This window comes from Engystomops pustulosus, chromosome 4 (genome assembly GCF_040894005.1).
Source record: "Engystomops pustulosus chromosome 4, aEngPut4.maternal, whole genome shotgun sequence".
Taxonomy (NCBI): domain Eukaryota; kingdom Metazoa; phylum Chordata; class Amphibia; order Anura; family Leptodactylidae; genus Engystomops; species Engystomops pustulosus.
The window spans coordinates 45,937,644-45,954,098 of NC_092414.1; the positions used below are offsets into that span (position 1 = coordinate 45,937,644).

Consider the following 16,455-nt stretch of genomic DNA (forward strand, 5'->3'; position numbering starts at 1 on the left):
ACTGTTGATCACTGTGATCTACACTCACCGGCCACTTTATTAGGTACACCATGCTAGTAACGGGTTGGACCCCCTTTTGCCTTCAGAACTGCCTCAATTCTTCGTGGCATAGATACAACAAGGTGCTGGAAGCATTCCTCAGAGATTTTGGTCCATATTGACATGATGGCATCACACAGTTGCCGCAGATTTGTTGGCTGCACATCCATGATGCGAATCTCCCGTTCCACCACATCCCAAAGATGCTCTATTGGATTGAGATCTGGTGACTGTGGAGGCAATTTGAGTACAGTGAACTTGTTGTCATGTTCAAGAAACCAGTCTGAGATGATTCCAGCTTTATGACATGGCGCATTATCCTGCTGAAAGTAGCCATCAGATGTTTGGTACATTGTGGTCATAAAGGGATGGACTCAGCAACAATACTCAGCAACAATACTCAGGTAGGTTGTGGCGTTGCAACAATGCTCAATTGGTACCAAGGGGCCCAAAGAGTGCCAAGAAAATATTCCCCACACCATGACACCACCACCACCAGCCTGAACCGTTGATACAAGGCAGGATGGATCCATGCTTTCATGTTGTTGACGCCAAATTCTGACCCTACCATCCGAATGTCGCAGCAGAAATCGAGACTCATCAGACCAGGCAACGTTTTTCCAATCTTCTACTGTCCAATTTCGATGAGCTTGTGCAAATTGTAGCCTCAGTTTCCTGTTCTTAGCTGAAAGGAGTGGCACCCGGTGTGTGGTCTTCTGCTGCTGTAGCCCATCTGCCTCAAAGTTCGACGTACTGTGCGTTCAGACATGCTCTTCTGCCTACCTTGGTTGTAACGGGTGGCGATTTGAGTCACTGTTGCCTTTCTATCAGCTTGAACCAGTCTGCCCATTCTCCTCTGACCTCTGGCATCAACAAGGCATTTCCGCCCACAGAACTGCCGGTCACTGGATGTTTTTTCTTTTTCGGACCATTCTCTGTAAACCCTAGAGATGGTTGTGCGTGAAAATCCCAGTAGATCAGCAGTTTCTGAAATACTCAGACCAGCCCTTCTGGCACCAACCACCATGTCACATTCAAAGGCACTCAAATCACCTTTCTTCCCCATACTGATGCTCGGTTTGAACTGCAGGAGATTGTCTTGACCATCTCTGCATTCCTAAATGCACTGAGTTGCCGCCATGTGATTGGCTGATTAGAAATTAAGTGTTAAAGAGCAGTTGGACAGGTGTACCTAATAAAGTGGCCGGTAAGTGTATATAAAAGAACAGCAGTGTCATCCACAGACTGGTTTTAGGGGGTCAGCAGCCATAACATGGTCTGGGAATGTCAGCAGTGTTAGCCATAGTCTGGTCTGGGGTAAAGTCAACAGCATCAGTCATAATCTGGACGGGTTGGCAGCATCATCCATAATCCAAAAAGATTTTACAAAATAGTCACTCTACAATGCTTACGGGTTTTTCTTGCTGAGTCCTCAATGAAAAGGGAGGATATGTCTTCATCCACACCAACTTCATTCTTTGCAATGCACGTATAAGCCCCAGTGTCTTCATAGCGGACATTAGAAATATGAAGTTCACTTCCATTAGCTGAAATAAAGACATTTGAGCTATTTGTCCCCAGCCATTTTCATATGTAACAACTGTCTTTTAGAAATATGGGAGATTAATAAGGCTCTATTCACATTTCAGGCAGTTTTTTTTTTTTATTTTATCTTCTGTCAGTAGAACAAAAAATAAATAAATAATGAATGCAAAGCTATACACTAATATATAAGATATAAGGATGTGAGTTGGTCTCAGTTTGTTATCTGTCAATTTAATATGAAAAATAACACTTTAAGCTATAAGCATTTTGAAACATATAAACGATATTGCCAATCCTACTGGTCGCAACCTTTCTAATGCCTCCAAACATTTTTTACATGCAGGAGGCACCAACTCTTTTCATGTTTTTGCTATAGAGGAAATTAAAAACCGTTTAAGAGGAGATGATATCATTAATCTACTACAATCGAGAGAGGCATTTTGCATTTTTAATCTTGGGACACGTTTCCCTTAGGGTCTCAATCTAAAACGCGAACTGATGATCCATTATTAGGTATTGTAAAATATAAAGGAAAGCTGTTAGGCATGTCTACATTTGTTTTTCTGTATACATATATTCATAGATAAGGCCATGTTTTATTTCAGAATGATTAGTACCTACCTTATTTTATTTCTTACTTCCCACAGTTACTTTTTGTTTTTATTTATAACTTGTTTTTATTTTGTCTCTTCTGCCTTCTCTTCCAGGCACAATCTACATAATGTACTAGCCTAGCGGGTTCAGGATAACAGAGTCCCTTTTTAAGATCGTTCAGGATACTTCCATTGGTTTTCAATAACACACATTAGACTGGGATAATGTTCTCAAAGACAAAAGCCCCCCCCCCAAAAAAAATGGGAATTTTTCTCATATATTCTGAAAAAGTCCTGTGAGAAACACATACCTTATGGGAAAAAGCATAAGAGGAACAAAAAACAGCCAATGTGGCTAACTAGTCTTGTAAGGAAAGCAATAAGCGAGAAAGATAAGGCGTTTAAGGTGCTAAAACGTGAAGGTAGCGATGAGGCATTACAGGATAATAGAGAGAAAAATAAATCCTGTATAAAGCAGATAAAGGCTGCAAAAATAGAGACTGAGAGAAAAATTGCCAGAGAGAGCAAAAATAATCCCAAATTATTTTTCAAGTATATAAATGATAAGAAACTAAAAACAGAAAGTGTGGGTCCTCTTAGAAATAACATGGGGGTCATGGTGGAAGGAGATGAGGAAAGGGCCAGTCTACTGAATGTCGCCTTCTCAACTGTCTTTACCCAGGAAAATCCCCTGGTGGAAGACACAACGAGGAATAATGTAAATTCTTTTTGGAATGTCAACAGTTTAACCCAGGAAGAGGTACGGCGCCACCTCGCAAGCACTAAGATAGATAAATCACCGGGGCCAGATGGCATACACCCCCGAGTTCTGCATGAACTATGTACCGTGATAGACAGACCGTTATTTTTAATATTTGAAGATTCACTGAGGACTGGTTATGTTCCACTGGACTGGCGCATAGCAAATGTGGTACAAATATACAAAAAAGGATCAAATAGCGATTCTGGAAACTACACACCCGTGAGTCTAACTGCTGTGGTGGGGAAAATATTTGAGGGGTTTGTTAGAGATGCTATCCTATCGTATCTCACTGTGCACAACCTTATAACCCAGCGTCAGCATGGATTTATGAGAGATCGGTCCTGTCAGACCGGATATAGGATATAGTAGGGCTGGAACGGGTGCAGAGGAGGATTATTAGGGGAATGGGCGGATTAGAAAACAATGACAGATTACAAAATTTGGGATTATTCAGTTTAGAAAAAAGACGACTGAGGGGAGACCTCATTACAATGTACAAATACCTGAACGGACAGTACAAGGATCTCTCCAAAGATCTTTTTATACCTAGGCCTGTGACCAGGACAAGGGGGCATCCTCTGCGCCTGGAGGAGAGGCGATTTTACCATCAACATAGACAAAGGTTCTTTACTGTAAGAGCAGTGAGACTATGGAACTCTCTGCCGCAGGAGGTTGTTATGGCGGACTCTATGTACATGTTCAAGAGAGGCCTGGATGCCTTTCTGTAGAGCAAAAATATCACAGGTTATGGGGATAAAACATTTATTTAATTCTTAAAGGTTGGACTTGATGGACTTGCGTCTTTTTCCAGCCTTATATACTATGATACTATGATATGATACTATGATCGCAGCAGCTGTCAATCCTTGATCAGCTGACTCGGGTTCCCTTCAGGGTTTTTTTTTTCCTGGAAATTCAGTGTCTCAAGCAGAGAGGGGATCCATGCACATGTTGAAACCACAGCAGGTGAGCTGATTTTATTCTACTATTTGGGTTTAGTACTAGGGCTCATTATCCCTTTTCTGGTCCTGTCCTTGGAAAAGCCACCAGATTGTTAGATCAGCTTAATGAAGTGGGATCTTGATGTATGCCACTTGACACAAGTTGTGCTAGTAAAGTCTATGTGGGGTATTTACCTGGGCTTCTGCGCCATGCCAGTGGTGTAGAAGCCCTGAATTCAAATGTAAATTATAGCTTATTGCTAGCACTTGCTATTATATGTAATTTCTGCCACCTCCATGCCATGGGTGTCGTGGAGCGGTGTGAAACTTATACTGGGTAAACATGTTTGTAAATTAACACTTACCAATTAATGTAAGCTGCTTGGATAATTTTGGCATTATATCAATGCCATTCTTCAGCCATGTTATTTTGGGGTTAGGAATCCCTTCTGCATGACACTTCAGGCTAGCAGACACCCCAGGTTCCTGAGCCTGTGTTTCTGGATATACTCTTATTACTGGAGGAACTGAAAAAGATATCAAAAGGATGTTATAATGTAATAAAATACTTCCAATTACTAACAAAGCATTTACAAATGCAATTTGTTATCTTTTTAAAGCCAATTTAAACATGTTTTATATTGATTGTTGTGTGGTATATCAATAGTAATTTATTATGGTGTAAGTGTGTAAGGAAAAAATACAAAGTTGTAATTTTGGTAAATGAGAACCTGCCACCTTTCCTGACATTTCTATATCAGTAAATATTTGTGATTCCCGATCAGTTTTAGTGGTAACAGGTCCTCTCTAATGTATTTTACTGTTAATTTCTTTTGTAAAAAAGCATGTTTTTATTCATGTTTTCCCATTGAAAACAGAGGAAAATAAAGTGTACCAACACATGTAAACTAATAAGAAATAATCGACAAAGAGGTGTGGGCCCTGCACAGCAAATGTATACCGGTTGCATTATAGACCCAAAATGCCAACAATTATGTACAAGAAAAGAGTGTGTCAAGACAACCAAACTATAAGCAAAGTATCAAATTTTATTTACACATATTAAATATTTTGACAAACACTGACCAGTTTAAAAACACTTAAAACGTGTAACAAGTACACAAACACAAAAGGACTCAATGGGATGAAAGTGGTAGAATCATCCCAAGGAAACCACCCTGACTGTAATAAATCGTATCTGGTGTCAATGGGTAAATACAATAAGAGCTCCAAAAGGAATCAGCTACATAAAGTGCATACTAACACAATGGTACAGTAAACTTTCCTACATAACAATAGTCATAAAGTAGAGCTGAAGTCTCTAATAACACTTGAAGAAGAGACCTTCGAGCCCCGAAATGCGTTGTTTCTAGAGAAAGTAAATAAAGCCAAATTTCAACCACAACCTATGAAGTGTGCACCGTGTTCTTCTTAAACCCATTTCCATTATCTCCAAAAGTAATTTTATGCAAATTTTCCCTTGTTGAATGTATTTTTTTACATTTTTTTAATGAATGTAGGTATATTTTGGTTTATTATTTGCAGGACAAATTATAGATTTTAATGGTGCCATTGTGGAAAATATGAAAATTTCCATATTAAACTTTATAAACGGGATAATACTGCATAGCAGTGTATTATACACTAATAGGCAGCCTATTATACCCCTCATCAGTATAGGAGGCTTAATAGACTTTCCTACATAGCTGTCCAGGAGCATTGCCTATAGTTGTCATAGAAATTATTCATACTAGGATAAAAGACAGTCACTGCTCGGCACAGAGAAACCCTTCAGCCTAGCCTAAGGCCCCTTATTGACTGATGTAAAAACCTGTATGGGTGGTCACTTAGGGGTTAATTAAATAGCTTCTGTTGATGCAGACACTTGTGGTATAAGATAACTTTGCACACATATAGAAAAAGTCATGTGATGTGCAGGAAGCCCATTACAGTATAGGAGGAGCTGAGTAGATAAATACAGGCAGTCCCCAGGTTACCTAAAAGATAGGTACTTTAGGTTTGTTCTTAAGTTGAATTTGTATGTAAGTTAGAGGACTTTTTTTGTCCCAGTAACAGTTAAAATTTCAAAACTTTTTGCTGTTATGGGAAAAAGGATTATCACTAAAACTTCAATACAGACACCTTACAGATGATCATTGAAGCCAGGGACGAAAGTAGAGCACCCAGAGAGCTTCACCAGAGGTTACATTGGGCAGAGAGGTTCATCTGTAACTTGGGGTCGTCTGTAAGTTGCAAATCTTTAATTGTGGACCCCCTGCATATAGTTTTGAGTTAAGTAGTAAATTCAGTATGCCTTTTAGTTTATTTACTAACATCTCTGCATCTACACAATAGAGTTACGGGGGTAGTGCTTTCAGTGACTTCCCCATACGCCCAAGGCATCTGGACAATCAAAGCATAGAGATTATTTCCCATAAATCTATATATAAGATGATCTGCACTAAAACATGCTGCTTGAAGATATTGTAGGATTGAATTTTAATGGTGACAGGCTCTCTTTATTTTTTACAGGAAAAGGGACATAGTGAGTAATAGCTTATCAAAATAAGCTTACAAAAATAACTATGAAATTGTATTTTTGGGTTCTTGGAGAACAATTATTTTTCATTTTCCAAAATGTTTCTCTTGATACTATTATATATCTATACAGGCATAAGTGGTTAGCATGAATTTTATACAGGTTGAGTTTTATTTTTAGAGATGGTATTTTCAGTTCAGAAATGGTTTGCATTTTATTATAAATTTCAAAATGATGCAGAATTGCACGATGGTGCCTTTTGGGTATAATGCGTCGAGTGACACTTAAAATGGCAATTTTAAAATTAAGGTTTTATATGGATATGTTTCACTCTTGTCCTGGCTACCAAACCATGTACAAATGAAGTACTATTATTGTAAAGTATCAGAATACTATACAGACAGTGCACAGTACATTCATTTTGCTTAGTGTAGCAGAAACACAGTAATAATTATGTTGCAGCCTGAAATTAACAAATTGATTTATAGTCATTTTCTATTCTGGAAAGCAAAACAGTTTTATTTTCATGAAATGATTAAAAGTCTGGGAAATACATGGTCTGCATACTACTGTACATAGTATTTATTCAGCACATTTCTATTGTGTTAAAAAAGTGAAGAATATGATCCTATCCATTACCATTTTTACATTTTCTGAATAAGATTTCAAAGGGAACCTATCATTAGGTTTTCACATTAAAACCCATGACAGGTTCCATTGCTTAGATGACCATAAAATTATGTTTAAAATAGTGACTGCCAAGATCTGTAGGCATCTCCCTTTTACAGGCGAAACATCACTCAGCACAGCTCCCCCTCACTTACGGCCACATCATTGATCTTGTCTCTATATGTAGCCCATGATCCGTTAAGCACTGCAGATTATCTTGGCAATTTATACCGTAAGTAAAGATTTATTTATTACGTATTACATGTACAGAAGAATAAAATGGAAAATCATGCATCTAGAAGATGAGCTGGCACTTGTGTTTATTTCTACATATAGTCTAACCCTGATCTTATTTGCACCTTTAAAAAATAATTCTGAGAGTTTACTTATTTGGGTAGAAAAGTGGTGGACTAAGGTCTTTGAAGAGCCCAGGACATATAACACACTTCTTCCTTATAGCCCTTTGCCTTTGGATGGACCACAGCTGATGATGAATTGTCAGCACTTTGTTTATTCTCTGTCTTTCCAAACAATTCCCCTTACAGATTTCTAGTATAGATTGTTTTTCTTATAACTGTATTTTAAAATTCTAATAATAAGATTAAATACGATAAGATTAGAATGATTGATATTGATGTCACACAGGTGCACAGCACTGATTTCTCTCTGTTTCGCTCATGACCATGGACAGATTTCACTCCAAAAGAAGTAAACAATGAAGCTTTTTGCTGAATTACAGCAAGCAAATACCTAGAAAACAGTGAGGGATTGATGCAGAAAGTATATTGGAAAATTGTACTTTTAATTACGCAAACAATACCTATTTTTTGCTGACAGTGGACAACCCTATTCATTTGTTTTGTTTAATGTATAGTGAGTTTGTATGTTCTCTCCATGTTTGCGTAGGTTTCCCCCGGGTCCTCTGGTTTCCCAAAACGTACTAGTAGGTTGATTAGATTGTGAGCCCCAGGGGGCCAGGGACCGATTTGGCAAGCTCTGTGCAGTGCTGCGTAATCTGTAGCCACTATATAAATAAAGAATTATTATTATTATTATGTGGGGCAGGAGCTATCCGGGTCACGCTGACTGAGATTATCCACATGGGTAAGAACACAACCATATATATACTTTAATAAGATATTTCTCAGACTACAGGCATTCCCTTGTTATCTATATACATGTGCAATATCCTGTCGTGACTGTACGTTCAGAACTCTTTTCTGTGTATCCCATCCACCGCTGTAATCAATTTTAGAAATTTTTGTCAATGCTTTTAACCAAGATTAATAAAGATTATTGTTTTTTCAATCAATTTAGTCGTGCATAATTTGGCTTGATCTCCCTTTGGAGACACAATAGGTCATATGTATTAGTATCTTGAGCCGAATTTTGGTGTACACATATCCTAGGGGTATTTACAATTCATTTGTGCTTTACATGCCACTTGGCAATTAAGATTTAAAGGGATGGTCCCTCACCCCGGACAATAGGCTCCATTGTATGTTTATGTGTATTATTATTATGCTATACTAAACTTTTTGGGAATTTAAATTCCATACTTCCAATGGGAATCACATAGTGCAGGTCCAACCATACTGTATGTAGCCAGAGGGGAGAGGCTGAACATGTCACAAAGAACACACAGGGCATTTTTATCTTATGAGTCAAATGGGTCAAGTATTTACAATGGGAATTCCGCCACGATGACACCATATTTTAGGTCGCATTTGGATCATACACAGCATGTTCAGAAACTTCATAATGACAAATCATATCATTCTTTCTCAGAATTTTACTTTTATCCTAGAACATTTATACATATGCAACAGTTTAGAAATTTGGATCATGAGAAGAATTAGGAGGGCTTACATGTCCTTCTTAGGCTTCTAAGGTTAAGAGGTATACTGTAGCTATTAGGTCAAGCTAATGTTAAATTCACAAGACTTTTCTGTACTAATCATAAAAGAAATAGCCTCTTGATCTTATTAAACGTGTTAACACAGTAATTACTCTAAGTGTTTTTGTTCAGCCTTGGCTTATTAGAGACTTAGTGGAGTATACCCCATTTAATAACAGTATGTTTTATTCCATGCACCAGGACCAGAAGTAGTAATTGTCCTGTGACACATTCACATTTTATCGTCAGGCGTTTTACATTTCTTTTATGAAGTGTGAAAATTATTTCTATGGTAACAAAAACATAATTTTTATTAAGAAACATCAATCTTTACTCCTAAGAGGCATAAGAAAACATATACAAACACAATTATACCTAGAAAACAGTGAGGGATTGATGCAGAAAGTATATTGGAAAATTGTACTTTTAATTACGCAAACAATACCTATTTTTTGCTGACAGTGGACAACTCTATTAATTTGTTTTGTTTAATGTATAGTGAGTTTGTATATTCTCTCCATGTTTGCGTAGGTTTCCCCCGGGTCCTCCGGTTTCCGCCTACCCTCCAAAATGTACTAGTAGGTTGATTAGATTGTGAGCCCCATGGGGCCAGGGACCGGTTTGGCAAGCTCTGTGCAGTGCTGCGTAATCTGTAGCAGTCCCGGATTTAAAGGAAACCTACCATGTCAGATCTACCTTTTAATGTACATCCGGTAGCAGGTTAAACTAATGAATGACATGAGAGCCCTCTTTAGGACTAAACCTTGAGTGGCCTGTAACGTTATAAATATTTTATCACCTAATATGCACATATCTGAAAGAAGCTACTAGGGTGTGGAGTAGCTGGAGCTGAAGCTACACGGCACGGCTACTCCACGCCCTAGTAGCCTCTTTTGATCCTCCTACTATATCTTCAAGGGGAACGGTCAAACTGTGCACCACATTTAACATGCAAAATCTGGCAGAACTGTGTTAAACGCCCCATGTTAAAGGTGCACCAAAAAAAATTTGGGGCATTGCAGGAAGCACCAGATTCATAAAGAATGTGCGCCACAATTCATGAATCTGGGGCCCTCTGTACACTACTCAGCAGTTTGCACTGTTTTAGTAAATGTGCCCCAACGTGTCATTTCTACAATACAATGCACCATTTTTGGAAATGTTTCTTATTTCTTCTATTTAATGGTTTCCAATTCCATCCATCAAATTGTGATCCTGCACTGGCATGAAAAGCTCCAGGTGAAGAGTGTTGGTTTCTTTGTGCTGACATAAAAGTAATGAAGTGTGTAAAATAAAGTAGTTTGCAGTTTTGGTTCTTGTGTAAGAAATCTATGCATATATCCATATGTTATCCAATGATTGGTTTTGGCAAAATGGCCTTATTGTGATGATAAAAAATAATTTCTCTCAGCAGGAAAATAATTTTACAGCTTGGTGAACATGGTACATTTCATTTATTAACTACACAGCATATGTCTGCTATTGCAGTATGCCTTTTATATGGCATTCAATTTAATATGCCAACAGTTAGCTACAAGTTAGGCATTTGTCTGACTTTACACATCGTATTGAAACATGTTATATGGCTATAAAATTACCTTAATATTTAGTTTTTATAGTGGGACCATCTGTAGAGTTAATTCATGGATTTCAAAGAAGTTTGATTCTACATGTTTTTTCTTTATTTGTTACAGCAATAATCTAAGATTAGGAAGACTTCTTCGGGCCGCCTCTGCAGGGTGTGGAGACTTATAGCCATGAATCGTATGCTGGGGGATTCTGGAATATATCCAAATATGTAATGCGTGATGTTAAGGGGGCAGCCTTACAAGAAAGTCAAGAGGCAAGGTTTTCCTTGACCCATCCTGGAAAATGTATTTGCATATTTCTCATAAATGATCTAATTCATAAAAGAATGACATTGGTGGACCAAATTATAGAGGGTGGAAGAGGGAAGACTGAAATGGACCTTGGTGGTGCAGTGCTTGAAATGGGAAAACAGAAATACAGGTGCCTATGTATTAGCTAAAAGTTTACATATCCTAACCACAAATAATAAATGCAAACTTGTAAAAAATGTAAAGCCACCTAGATTTCTATTCCCCCATTTGGAAGAGCAACGCTACCACCTTGCTTCAGTGCTAAGGGAGCAGGGCATAGGGCAAGACAGTCACACAAACTTATGAGTAAAACGTCTAGCACTCTCTGTTGTATTTAACCCTTTCAGGACCTGGCCCTTTTTTGTTTTTTCATTTTCATTTTTTACTCCCCATGATCAAAAATCCATAACTTTTTTATTTTTCCATGTACAGAGATGTGTGATGGCTTATTTTCTGCGTAACAAATTGCACTTCATAGAGATGGTATTGAATATTCCATGCCGTGTACTAGGAAGCGGGAAAAAAATTCCAAATGCAGTGAAATTGGTAAAAAAACGCATTTGTGCCGCCTTCTTGTGGGCTTGGATCTTACGGATTTCACTGTGCGCCCCAAATGACATGTCTACTTTATTCTTTGGGTCGGTACGATTACGGGGATACCAAATTTGTATAGGTTTTATAATGTTTTCATACATTTAAAAAAATTAAAACCTCCTGTACAAAAATTTTTTGGGGGATTTTGCCATCTTCTGGCGCTAATAACTTTTTTATACTTTGGTGTACTGAGCTGTTGGTGGTGTCATTTTTTGCGGATTTTGATGACATTTACAATGTTATCAATTTTAGGACTGTTCGACCTTGTGATCACTTTTTATAGAATTTTTTAATTTTTTTAAATGACAAAAAAAGTGCCATTTTCGACTTTGGGTGCGATTTTCCGTTACGGGATTAAACGCAGTGAAAAACCGTTATCATATTTTGATAGATCGGGCATTTTCAGACGCGGCGATACCTAATGTGTTTATGATTTTTACTGTTTATTTATATTTATATCAGTTCTAGGGAAAGGGGGGTGATTTGAGTTTTTAGGGTTTTTTATTATAATTTTTTTTATTTTTATTTTTAGTGCTTTTCAGACTCCCTAGGGTACTTTAACCCTAGGGGGTCTGCACGATCTTATCATATACTGCCATACTACAGTATGGCAGTATATGGGGATTTTACTACTCATACATTACAATGTGCTGATAGCACATTGTAATGCATGGGTTAACCTGAAGCAGCCTCGGGTCTTCGTGAGACCCGAGGTTACCATGGCACCCGCGGCCGACCCGTGACGTGCTATTACGTCACGGGTCGTGAAAGGGTTAAAAGGTAAACTTGTCCTACTTGACTTTATCCATATTTCTCTTTAAAATTTCATCATAATGGGCTCACATCTTCCTTGGCATAACGTGCAAGTGGAAAAACAGGTAAAATCTACACGTTTCAGCCTATATGGCCTTAATCATGATCTATTGTGCTTTCCCCCTCATCTCATTAAAAAAGAAAAGTAAGGCACACTCCACCCCCTTGCTCCCCTGAACTCATGGGGCAAGTTTGCCATATAATCAACACCTTAGATTAACCCCTACGGGACTCAGCCTCTTTTGGCCTTTAGGACGCGGTCCCATTTTTCAAATCTGCCCTGTGTAACTATAAGTGGTTATAGCTTTAGAACGATATAAGATATCCAGGGGATTTTGAAATTGTTTTCTCGTGACACACTGTAATTTAAATTAGTTTAAAAATTTGGATGATTTCTTTTGTGTTTAGTTATGAAAAAAACAAAATTTGGAAAAAATTTGGAAAAATTCTTTATTTTCAAGTTTAAGTTCAAAATTCTCTACTTTTGATGCAGATGAATGTTGGCATGCTTATTTTTTTGCCACATGAGATGCACTTTTATGTTACATAATTTTAGGGCATCTATAGCTAATTGGTGAGATTTTATTAACTCTTTGTTGGTGGAGGAAATGAAAATCATCAATTTTTAGGAACTTTTTTTGTGGTTTTTTTTTTTTGGGCCGTTTACCATACCGTAAATATAGTATATTACTTTTATTCTATGGGTATCCACGATTACGAAAAGACCTCATAGTTATTTTTTTAAAAATGTTCCCATTTTACTGAAAAATTAGGCAAAAATGTAAATTTTAGCATCACCGACTTTCATATGCATAACTTTTTTATTTTTCAGCTTACAAATCTGGATAGGGGCTTATTTTTTGCGAGAAGTATTGTTCTTTTTAGTGGTCTTATTTTAGAGTGCGCAACTTTTTAAAATCACTTTTTGACCATTTTTTAAAGGGTATTAATTAAAAATTATCTTTTTTTCGGAGCGTTTTTTCGGTTATTTTTTACGGGGTTCATTTTGCGGGTCCAATAACGATTCTGTTTTATTATGCAGATTGCCACAGACTTAGCGATACCAAATATGTGGGGGGGGGGGGGTTTGAGTATTTTATTAAATTTTACTGAATAAAAACAAATTTGGAGACAATTTTATTCATTTTAGCATCACCATCTTTTCATATGCATAACTTTTTTATTTTTCGGCTGACAAATCTGGTTAGGGGCTTATTTTTTTCGAGAAGAGTTGTGATTTTAGTGGTCTTTTTTTAGAGTGCGTAACATTTTTTATCACTTTTTAGAGCATTTTTTAAAGGTATTAATTAAAAATTATCTTTTTTCAGAAAGTTTTTTGTGTTTTTTTCCCTGGCGTTTACCGTGTGTCAGTCTAGTGGGTGTGGATCCTCTGGACCACTGCAGACAATGACACAAGCCACTACCTGGGACCTGAGTCTAAGTGGTACCCAGTTTTCACCAGAGCCCGTTGCAAAGTGGGTTAGACAAGCTGTGGCGTGGTACCACCAGGTCCTTCCTCAGGTGTGACTTGTCTGCAATGGCAGCCAAGATCGAGGTACAGAGACGGCAGACAATCTCGAGGTCAAAGTCCAGGCACAGGGTCAAGGCAGGCGGCAGAGATGCAATGTCAGAGTCCGATCTGAGGTCAGCAAGGTCCAAGCAGATGGGTATGGGAACACAGCACACAGGACAGCAGCACGGAGGAACACTGGTACACAGGAACACGGAGCAGCTCAGGTAACATAGGAAGACGGAGGGACTTAGGAACGCTGGAGACACAAGAGGCATAGGAACGCAGGAGACACAGGAACGGAGTAGACACAGGAATGCAGGTAAATCGCAGGAAACACTGGTACGCAGATAACTTGCAGAAGAGCTTTCTCTCCGGCTGTTAAGCACAAAGATCCGGCAAAGCAGTAATAAGGGTGTTGGATTTTTAAAGGGGAAGTGATCAGCCAGTGCACCAATTAGCGGTGTGCTGGCCCTTTAAATTTCCTAAAGGTACCGCACGCCCTAGGAGACGGGGACGCACGTGGCCGGAACTCAGGTGCAAGTTAGGAACGGGGAGAGGTGAGCTGCCCCGGGGAGCACGGGTGAGCCCGCAACCTGAGATATGGGTCGCGGGACCACCCGTGACACCGTGCAGGTCCAGTAACGATTCTGTTTTATTATACAGATTGTTACGGACGCGGAAATACCAAATATGTGGCTTTTTTTGTGTGTTTTATACTTTATTAAGTGTTTTTATGGGAAAGTGTCATTTTAGGGACTTATATTTTTATGTATTTACTTTTTATTTATTCTAATGTGTTAACTTTAGTGTTTTTAACTTTTTTTTACTTATTCATACATGAACTTGAACCAGCGATGCTGCGCAGAGCATGCGCAGACAGTTTACAGTCAGACCCGGAAGAGGTCTGACTGCCAAGGAGAGCAGGCAGCTCTGGGGCACATGGCAGTCCTCGGGGCTGCCCAGAAGTGGATCGGATCCCGAGGTAAGTGGCACGGGGGATCTGATCCATAGCAGAAACACCCTTACGCGCCGCGGTCAAGCATGTAAGTGGTTAACACCCATGATCACAGCTTCTGGTGCCGGCTCCGATCGTGAGCTGGTCCCAGAAGCTGGACGTTATACTATGTCCTGGTGCGCTTAGCATCTAGCCGCAGGGACATAGTATAACGTTGTGGTGCACCTAGGGGTTAAAAACCTCATTCCATAGCAAAATAACAAATTCATATCTTTAACAGCTGGTTAAATATACATAGTATCAACCTTTAGTTGGATCAGAGTCACAACTTTACGTGAACTTGTATTGTTAATCTCGGACATACAAATAACCTGAAGAAGAGTATTTTTAACCCCTTCACGCTCCGTGGCGGATATATCCGCCACGGAGCTGTGAAGGTTGTATGAAGAGGGCTGACGGGCTGAGCCTTCTTCATACAGAGATGGACTTTGCTGCATATCGCAGCAAAGACCCATCGCTATCAGCCTTGGTTGGTGCTTGCACCGATCGCGGGTGTTAACCATTTCTTTGCCGCCGGCAAAGCCTCCGGCGGCACTTCAAACGTGGCGGCGCATGGCGCCATCTTACCTCCGATCGCCTCTCCCCCGAACGTCATTGGGGGGGCGGCGATCGGTTGCCATGGTACCCTCGGGTCTTCGTTTGACCCGAGGATACATGGCTCATTGTAATGTATACAGTGCAGAAATGCCATATACTGCGATACAGTTGTATTGCAGTATATGGCAGGGGCGATCAGACCATCTAGGGTTAATGTACCCTAGAGGGTCTAAGAAATAGTGGGGAAAAAAAAGAAAAAGAAAAGTTAAAAAAATGTAAAAAAAATAATAAAATATTAAAAGTTCAAATCACCCCCCTTTCCCTAGAACTGATATAACATTTAATAAATAGTAAAAATCACATTTGGTATCGCCGACACATTTGGTATCGCCACATCTCAAAATGCCCGATCTATCAAAATATAAAAACGGTTATTGACGGCGGTGACCCCCCGGAACGGCAAATGGTGCCCAAATGTCCGAAACGCGACTTTTACACATTTTTAGATGACATAAAAAATGTAATAAAAAATGATCAAAATATCGCACAGACCTCAAAATGATAGCAATGAAAACGACGCCTCATTTTGCAAAAAATGACACCTCACACATCTCCGTGCACCTAAGTATGAAAAAGTTATTAGCATCATTTTAGCATCATTTTGTAGCATTAGTACACATTCGTTTAATTTTTTAAAACACAATAAAACCTATATAAATTTAGTATCACCGTGATCGCACCGAACCAAAGAATAAAGTAGAGGTGTTATTTGGAGCGCAGAGTGAAAGTCGTAAAAACTGAGTCCACAAGAACGTGACGCACATGCAGTTTTTTTTCAATTTTTCCACATTTGGAATTTTTTTTATGGCTTCCCACTACATGGCAGGGAATAATAAATAACATCACGGGAAATTAAAATTTGTTACGCACAAAATAAGCCCTCACACAGCTCTGTACACGGAAAAATGAAAAAGTTATGGATTTTTGAAAATGGAGAATGAGAAATTAGCGAAAATACCCTGCGTCCTTAAGGGGTTAATAACATAAAATGACATCCTGCCGTACGTTCAAAGCTTCTGGACTCCTAGTTTCCTAGTTTTTAAAACAAACATCCAGT

The 16,455-nt window shown here is 38.7% G+C and overlaps 1 protein-coding gene across 2 annotated transcripts in view; it reads right to left on the minus strand.

Annotated features, from left to right (window-relative positions):
• Positions 1–16,455, minus strand: part of FSTL4 (follistatin like 4) — a 590,275-nt gene that overhangs the window by 42,710 nt on the left and 531,110 nt on the right. For both annotated transcript variants that reach the window (XM_072145816.1, XM_072145815.1), the window contains exons 9-10: positions 4,247–4,408; positions 1,452–1,586 (exon numbers count right to left, since the gene is read on the minus strand). In XM_072145816.1, coding sequence (XP_072001917.1) covers positions 1,452–1,586; positions 4,247–4,408 — 297 coding nt within the window. The remainder of the gene's footprint in view (positions 1–1,451; positions 1,587–4,246; positions 4,409–16,455) is intronic.